Source organism: Perkinsus marinus (genome assembly GCF_000006405.1).
Source record: "Perkinsus marinus ATCC 50983 genomic scaffold scf_1104296960440, whole genome shotgun sequence".
NCBI classification, from domain to species: Eukaryota; Perkinsozoa; order Perkinsida; family Perkinsidae; genus Perkinsus; species Perkinsus marinus.
In genome coordinates, this window is record NW_003206145.1 from 1,746 (window position 1) to 10,138 (window position 8,393).

The window sequence follows — 8,393 nt, forward strand, 5'->3', positions numbered from 1 at the left end:
ATTTTACTGTCGCCCGACTTATCGCCTGATGACGACCAGTGCACCGGTTACCAGCAGTGTTGGGAAGTTTGTCCGGTCTTCTCACTACACCATTGAAACTTTCACACAGCTCAGAGTGAAAGTGTACAAAAATCAACAGCGATTTCCGCAGATTTTCCTCATTGTCACCAACCCGCGCAATTATCCAAGTGCATATCATCCCACACTGATCACAAGCTCCCCGTAACGAAAAGTAGTTTACCTTCGGAGCTCCATTCATTGAACAGTGCCTCAAGCTCATCCTCTGCCTGCTGGTCATCGTCGACTGGCTCAGTGTGCTTTGGCTGATCTAAGGCTAACTTCATTCTCTCTCTCCTCTCTAATTAGACACTATTTCTGCCATTACTATTTATGGCTCCCCTGCTGTTCTTTCTGGCAGAATCTGTATTCAAAGGTTTCAACTGTAACTGTGCAATCTCCTGCGGGCACCATCGTTTCAGAGGCTTTCTCATACAAGTTCTTTGATACCTCTTCTAGTCGTCTGTTTTCCTCAGCAGCAGCCTTTTCTCCCCGACTGTCATCTGAATGTTCTCTGCCCTCTCCAAGAATGAGGCTGTCCAGTGAATCCGCCATTTCACCTCAACAACTGAGGCTCTTCAAGTCGCTCCACTTTCTCGAGCAATAGTGTATCCACATCGCCTCACAGCGTCGCAATAATGCTTGGTTTCCTTGCTGAGCTCTGGAGTTTCCTCACTTTGAGAATTTACACACGAATAGGATAGAAACGTACAGAATGTCTTGAAAATTCCTCAGAATTTCCATCTCGTCACCGGTAAGGTAGTTGTCCATGTGCCCAGTTTTCACACTATCATCTTACTAAGGACAGCTTTTCTATTGAGTTCATGGACATCATATCAGTGAAGAGAAAGCATGTTCTTCTCGTCATGCTTGAGGCGAATGAGCATGGCGTTGTGCGACGATGTGCTACTCAGGAAAGTCTCCCAATGCGGTTTATCTCGAGTTTGTTCGTATGAGTGATCAGACTGATACGGATTTGAACATACTCAAGATTCCCTGGTCCGTGAAATCATCATTCATAGTTCTTCAAGACTATTGGTAAGAAGTAGAGCGTCTTCATTTCCAGAGCTCGTGAAAGCATCTCCACTGTTTAGAGACGGGACGTGCTAGTTGAATAATCTGCCATTGAGGATTGACCTCCCCTGCGAACCATATTTGGCAACCAGCTCTTGCATCTCGAGAACACCAGCCAGGCGCCGAAGAATAGCTTCTACATGTATGACGTTTTCATCTGGGCATAGTCGTTTAACAGTGCCACTTTCAACAGTAACATTGGTTTTGGGCAGCCAATGGCCGGAATAGAGCAATGCGTAGTTCATACAACGAGGTCGACCTGTATGTCGGTAGTCGAAACATCCTCGATTACGGACGTCGATGATCGAGCCTCGATGACTTGAAACGACATTAGCACTAACTCACACTCTTTGCCCTTCTCGACTAGCTTCCATGGATGACTGTATGATCCAAGTTCAGTTGAAACAGACTGAAATCTTAGCCGAGTTGCATGTACTTGAACATGGTGACGCATCAAACCGTCGGAATAGCGAGTTGCACCAGCTCCTATTGAAGCTACAAACGCGGGCGACAATTAGTCTCGTCTACTCCGTGAAAGCCGATTATCTAATAGATCAAGTCGTGCCGCGTGGACCAAATCGCTTTGAAGGGCGAGTCAGACGCCTACGCCTTCTGACGCCCCCGGGTTTAAAATCTTGTCCAAACACAAAGCTGAGTCACAAGTGCACATCAGATGTTCCAATGCACTCTTGAGTTTCTAGCGTACTCAAGACGGTCGTAACATGGCATTCAAATCGCCTATCGGGAACGTGCCGCGCTTGTTCTGCATGTAAGTATCATACGGCATCTCCTAGTGATGAAGATGGCCGATAATTAACATTGTTTAAGATGTCCAAGAAGTATATTTGACCAGTGATGGCTTCGTTTTATGGTTTAAAACGCACCGGAGGGCGAATCGAACGCCTGCGCCTCCCGACGCCCCAGGATTTGAAGTCCTGACCGAGCACCAGCCCGGGTCACCAGTGCAACATGAAATTTTGTGTAGCACTTCTGAACTGCCGGATTTTTCGAAACACTTATGGCATAATGAGAACCTCAACATCACTCGGAAACGTGGTTATGTATCGTTAGACATCACCTCATGAGAGGTCCACACAACAACTTGGTATCATTCGCAATAGTACTCCTTGGGGATTTCGTGTGTCCCTGTGCCAAATCAAGATGCTTATATTCGATGAAGCTGATAGAATGCTGGATATGGGTTTTGAACCTCAAATTAGGCGTATTGTGGAGCAGGAGGACATGCCCAGCTCGAGGGATGGCAGGCAGAGTATCATCGATCAGCAGCAGCCTTTTCTCCCCGACTGTCATCTGAATGTTCTCAGCCCTCTCCCAGAATGAGGCTGTCCCGCGGATCCGCCATTTCACCTCAACAACTGAGGTTCCGCAAGTCGGTTCATATTCTCGAGCAACAGTGTACCCCCACCATCGCGCAGTGTTGCAATATTGTTTGGTTGCCTGAGCTGAGCTCTGGAGTTTTTCCACTTCGAATTCACACACGAATAGGGTAGAAACGTACAGAAACCAACAAGAGCTTCTCGAGATTTCCTCAAAGTTTCCATCTCGTTCCCAACACACATTAGTTGCCCATCTGCCTATTTTCCACACTCATCTTGTTGATGACAGCCTTTAATATTTCGTTCCTTTTCTACATCGTATCAGGAATTTCCTGACAGGAAAGACAAGCCGGATCCTCCTGATCATGCACGACGCGATGAGCATGGTGCCGCCGATGTGCTCCTTAGGAAAGTCTCCCAACGCGGATCATCTCGACATTCTACCTTCAGGTGGTTGGATTGGACGTACTTGAGGTTCCTTGGTCCGTAATGATCCGTGAATTCATCATTCATAGTTCTTCAAGGCTATTGGCAAGATGTAGAGCGTCTCTATTGCCGAAGCCAATGGAAGCATCTACTATCTTCATCGTTGGGATGTGATAGTCGGACAATCCGCCAGTAAGAATTAACCTGCACTGCGAGCCAGATTTGGCAACCTGCTCCTGCATGTTGAAAAAACACCAGCCAAGTCCCGAGGAGTAGCTTCTACATGCATGAGTAATTGATCGGGACATAGTCGTTGAACAATGTCACACTTAACGGCAGCATTTGTTTTCGACAGCCAATGACCGAAGTCGAACAATACATAGTACAGATGACAATGTCGGCCTGGTTGTCACGGAATACGGCAGCTGAAAAATTTCCAATTACGGACGTCACCGATAGAGGCTAAATCACTTGAGATGACATAGGCAGGTGCTCAGACTCTTCTCGACTAGCTCACATCGATGACTGTATTATCCAACTTCAGTTGAAACAGACTCATACACCAGCCGAATTGCATATACTCAAATCTGACGACCTATCAAACCGCCAGAGTGGTGACACTGTCACTGTGACAGTCGAATCAGCTCCTATTGAAACTACACAATCCGGCCGACAATTAGTCTGGTCTATTCCGCGAAAGCCGCTCATCTAATAGATCAAGTCGTGCCTTGCGGACCAAAACGCTTTGAAGGGCGAGTCAGATGCCTACGCCTTCTGACACCCCCGGATTTGATATCCTGTCCGAACACCAACCCGGGTCACAAGGGCAGCATCAAATCTTTCGATGCACTCTCGAGTTTCTAGCGTACTCGAGACAATCGCAACATGGCATTCTAATCAGCCATCAGTAACGTTTCGTGCTAATGTTGCATATCGATACCATACGGCATCTCTTAGTGATGAAGATGCCCAATAATTAACATTGTTCAAGATGTCCAAGAAGTATATTCAATCAGCAAGGTTTCGTTTTATTGTTTAAAACGCACCGGAGGACGAATCGAACGCCTGCGCCTCCCGACGCCCCAGGATTTGAAGTCCTGACCGAGCACCAGCCCGGGTCACCAGTGCAACACATAATTTTCTTCAGCACTTTTAAACTGTCGGACTCTTCGAAATTCTCAAGACATGAAAAAAGCCTTAATATCATTCGTAAACGTGGTTTTGTATCATTAGACATCACGTCATGAGAGGTCCACACAACAACCCATCCAGCCTACGATCCTCAATATGTCCATCCTTCGACGAAATCGAGATATGATTTTGGAATGTGTCAATTCAGCATATTATTGCACCCACTTTAAACACAGCCACGACGAGGCTTTCTTGGCCGCGTTCATTCCATGAGAATACAGGCACGAGTTCGTCCAATTAGAATCAATGAATACTCCATCTATAATATAACGTCGACCACAACCCTCCATAAGAGGTGATCACCTCACACTTCCTACATACCCCTTACAATACTAGATAACACAACACTATGGCCACTGCCTTCCTGGAGAAACCTCCTTCGAAACCCGAGAGAGTCAGTGGCTGCTACACAAGCGGTGGCGTATGACCTCTCTTCGTCGTCGTCGAAGGTTAATGATAACCCATAGATTTAGAAGAAGAAGCCAACGACCTTGCCACCAGTATGCTTACGACGGGCCTCCTCGTGGTCCATGATACCGTAAGGAGTAGTGAGGACAACGTGGCCGAACTGGCGGGAAGGCAACAGATCGGAAGCCAACTGAACAAGATAACTGCAATTAAAAAATTACTCTATGTAAACTAATAATACCTGTTCCATATCACCGGTCTCAATATCAAAGCGAGGGGAGATAACACCGCACTTGTTGATACGACCGTTGAGGTTGACAATGATCTTGCCGGCACGGTGGTCATCGACGATCTCGAAGTCGCCAATGTAGCCTGAGGAAACATGCATTAATCGAGAGAGGACGGGCAGTAGAGGAGATTCTATCTAGACTCAAATACCCTTATTACCATTCTTTTGCATAACCTGCAAGAACTTGACGATGACCTTAGAGCAAGGTCGGACGAGGACCTGCCTCTTACCAGCCTTCTCGGCGTTCAAGATTGAGTTCAGGCAATCACGTAGCACAGACACACGTACCATCTAAAGAAGGCAACAACACTTCTATAGCTACCACAGCCTCTAGTTATACGAGTACTCCACGTGAAGGCAACCACGACGATATAGGACCGCAACACAGCGTTACACAACGTCGAACGATACTATGTATCACTCACACAGGAGAGCCCGAACCATTCAATGCTACCACAATGCCATAGAGTAACGGACTAAGCCCAGAAGATCCGTCCCAGGCACTACCTTGGCTGGAAGTCTCCGAAGGGGGTGATGGAGGAAGACCAGCAGCGATTTAATGGCTAATCGATCAGCTTGGCGGGCGAGATGTTGATCAGCGGAGCGAAGTGAGTATTGTTGTCGATTTTCGTCGAGGGCTGCTGGGGACTCGGGGGAGGGAGCAGCAGAGTGGAGGGGTTCCTCTAGGGACAGTATAGTTTCAGGCGGTACTGAAATCAATGCTTCCGTCGATGTGATCGACGAGAAAAAAAATATTTTCCTCATTTTGTGGAGCGAATTTATCGCTACAATTGCACGCGTTGTTCCCTAGGGAATATCTTATGTTCCACTCTGGTTGGATTCAGATGAGGTCCGGAAATGGTCGAGATTCTCTCGCTCCTGAACTGTATTGATAGAACAATTCCGTTGTCGTTGTTGTAGTTATATCCATGAACCACGTACCTTCTAGTAACACTACGAACAATGCCACAGCAGCTTTGAACGGTTCTTCCACGAAGAACCCCCAACCCTCTGCTGCCGCTAAGTACTACTACCATGCGCACCAACTATCACCACCGTACTCCCTAGGTACGTTCCTCCTCATAAACGTAGGCAAATGGAAGCCGAAGCCGCCGCCCAAGTCGACACCGCTCCCCATGTGAGTGATCTTATTATTAGTACTAGTAGTAGGGATTCCCATGATATACTTGTTGTTGTTAGCACGGCACACGTCATATTGAAGAAGCATTCGGTCACTCAGCCTTTGGTAGGCAGACCTCCTCCTCCTCATCATCTGGTAGATTTGGTGCACCCAGAGATTCCTACTCGTAATAGGTCGGCTCGTAGACCTTCTTACCATACTCCTCGTGTTAGGACCTTCGGTGGCGGCAAAGGAAGAGACCGATCACATGAGGGGGGATTTGGTAAGTGGGAAGGCTCGGGCTCATCAAGGCTATTATTGCTATCAGGCGGCTCCTCTCGTTTCGGTGCTGCCCCTCGGGATCATGAACGTTTCGGATTCGGATCTAAGCCAAGGTAATAAGGAAGGGTAGGGGCTGGGGGGGAAGGAGTAGTATATTGTAGTTACGGTGGTCACTCTAGAGGCGCCAACGACAGGCTAGATTGGTCCCAACCTCCTCCACAGGGTAAGTTCCTGAAGGGCAGGAGGGCGGAGCGGTCAGTAGTGATGCGTTAGGAGATGGGACCTGGGCTCGTCGGGACGGTCGGAGGCCACCATATGAGGATGAGAGAGAACTCTTTGATCAGGAGAATGCTGTCCATGCTGGCATCAACTTTGATCAGTACTAGGGCACATATTGGGTAGGAGGTGGGGTTCATGAACGTCGTCGTCAGGTACGATAAGATCCCTGTGGAGGTCTCCGGTGCGGGGGCAGCTGAAATATCCCCGTTGGAGCAGTTCAACGATGGTGGTGAGGTCGCTGCGGCTATCGTGGAGAATATTAAAAGGTGACGACCAGGGTGGTAGAGGGGGAGGCATCATCATCATCATCACCAACTCCTAGGTGTGGCTTCGATCGTCCTACACCTGTGCAGAAGTACTCTATCCCAACCCTTACAACTAGGCGTGATCTCATGTCGTGTGCCCAGACTGGTAGCGGCAAGACTGGTATTACTACTATCAGTACGCTTCAGTAGAATGCCTTGAGGTGTAGGTGCATACCTTATACCGGCTATTCATAATATGCTCGCTGACGGCCCACCGGATGCGACGTCTAGTGGAGATTATGGGCGTAGGAAGGCGTATCCCATCACACTGGTGAGGAGGGTCATCATTGATCAACACTTCTGAGCACTCTTTCCTTGCTATAGATCCTATCACCTACTAGAGAGCTAGCGTCCCAGATCCACGAGGAAGCTCGGAAGTTCTGCTTTAATACTGGTAGATTGGTGATTCAACAACTCCCCTTCTTAGTGCTGGTGTAGGTATCCGCCCTGTTGTTGTGTACGGTGGTGCTGATGTCCGTACGCAGCTGCGTGAGCTGGAAAGGGGTTGTGATATTCTTGTGGCGACTCCTGGTAGGCTGTCCGACCTTATGGAGAGGTGAGGGAGAAGGAGGAGGACGGTGGTATCATTTGCAATATTACTCCTTGTAGATTTCGTGTGTCCCTGTGCCAAATCAAGATGCTTATATTCGATGAGGCTGATAGAATGCTGGATATGGGTTTTGAACCTCAAATTAGGCGTATTGTGGAGCAGGAGGACATGCCTAGCTCGAGGGATGGCAGACAGAGTATCATCGATCAGCAGCAGCACTCATGCGTTGTATCAGAAAGTCCTTCACCTCAGGTGCGATGTTCTCGGCCACTTTCCCTAGAGAGATTCAGCAGCTTGCCCGGGACTTCCTCAAGGACTACATCTACCTAACTGGTGATTTCCTCCTCCTCCTTACAGGCTTTGATGGACAAGTGTTGTTATTTCAGTCGGGCGTGTTGGATCGACCCACGGCTCCATCAAGCAGATCATGAGGTACTTTAGATGGTGGATTTAGTACTTATAGTTTTGGGTCTATTGTATAGGTATGTTGATGAAAACTCCAAGTTGAGGGACTTGTACCGCGTATTGGAAGAGCAAACGGAAGAGGGGTTGACACTGGTATGATGGATAAGGATAGGAGGGCGTCTAAGCTGATCCGTGTTAGGTTTTTGTGGAGACCAAACGTAAAGCAGATGAGATTGAAAATATGCTCAGAAGAGATAGGTGAGTGCCAAGACACTCGTTGGAAGGGGGTATGATAAGGATAGGTATCCCGCAACATCTATTCATGGTGATCGATCGCAGTGGGAGCGGGAGGAAGCTTTGAAGGCCTTTAAGAGCGTATGAGTTTCGGCAAGACGAGAGGATGAATAATTGTATGTTAGGGAGAGTTGCCCATTCTTGTGGCTACTGATGTCGCTGCAAGAGGCTTGGATATTAGCCACGTTAACCTCGTTATCAACTACGATCTTCCTAATAACATTGATGATTACGTCCACCGTATCGGCAGTAAGATGGTTACAGTATTACCCCTGCTCGAGATGGAGGAGGTCTTCTCTTCAGGAACGGGTAGAGCTGGTAATCTGGGGACAGCCATAGCCTTTGTGAACGAGGGCAGCAAGCCGATCCTCCGGGA

General features: G+C 48.0%; 2 protein-coding genes across 2 annotated transcripts in view; one reads left to right on the plus strand and one right to left on the minus strand.

The window, feature by feature from the left end:
• Positions 1 to 4,554: 4,554 nt before the first annotated feature.
• On the minus strand, positions 4,555 to 5,073 carry Pmar_PMAR014949 (40S ribosomal protein S15a, putative; the record flags this gene model as incomplete). The annotated part of the gene is made up of 3 exons (XM_002772686.1): positions 4,555 to 4,683; positions 4,735 to 4,865; positions 4,941 to 5,073. The coding sequence occupies 3 exons, from the start codon at positions 5,071 to 5,073 to the stop codon at positions 4,555 to 4,557; spliced, it is 393 nt and encodes a 130-aa protein (XP_002772732.1).
• A 628-nt stretch (positions 5,074 to 5,701) lies between these two features.
• The window catches only part of Pmar_PMAR014950 (ATP-dependent RNA helicase DED1, putative), a gene marked incomplete at its 3' end in the record, with an annotated part of 2,867 nt that continues 175 nt past the window's right edge, over positions 5,702 to 8,393 (plus strand). The window contains exons 1-19 of the mRNA XM_002772687.1: positions 5,702 to 5,806; positions 5,851 to 5,920; positions 5,983 to 6,089; positions 6,136 to 6,185; positions 6,231 to 6,297; positions 6,346 to 6,407; positions 6,458 to 6,563; positions 6,616 to 6,729; positions 6,786 to 6,889; positions 6,936 to 7,039; positions 7,093 to 7,162; positions 7,207 to 7,324; positions 7,378 to 7,514; positions 7,571 to 7,651; positions 7,705 to 7,750; positions 7,801 to 7,876; positions 7,923 to 7,981; positions 8,026 to 8,098; positions 8,143 to 8,393. The exon at positions 8,143 to 8,393 is cut by the window's right edge and continues 4 nt beyond it. Of these exons, the coding sequence (XP_002772733.1) occupies positions 5,712 to 5,806; positions 5,851 to 5,920; positions 5,983 to 6,089; positions 6,136 to 6,185; positions 6,231 to 6,297; positions 6,346 to 6,407; positions 6,458 to 6,563; positions 6,616 to 6,729; positions 6,786 to 6,889; positions 6,936 to 7,039; positions 7,093 to 7,162; positions 7,207 to 7,324; positions 7,378 to 7,514; positions 7,571 to 7,651; positions 7,705 to 7,750; positions 7,801 to 7,876; positions 7,923 to 7,981; positions 8,026 to 8,098; positions 8,143 to 8,393 (1,790 nt within the window). The 5' untranslated portion in view covers positions 5,702 to 5,711. The remainder of the gene's footprint in view (positions 5,807 to 5,850; positions 5,921 to 5,982; positions 6,090 to 6,135; positions 6,186 to 6,230; positions 6,298 to 6,345; positions 6,408 to 6,457; positions 6,564 to 6,615; positions 6,730 to 6,785; positions 6,890 to 6,935; positions 7,040 to 7,092; positions 7,163 to 7,206; positions 7,325 to 7,377; positions 7,515 to 7,570; positions 7,652 to 7,704; positions 7,751 to 7,800; positions 7,877 to 7,922; positions 7,982 to 8,025; positions 8,099 to 8,142) is intronic.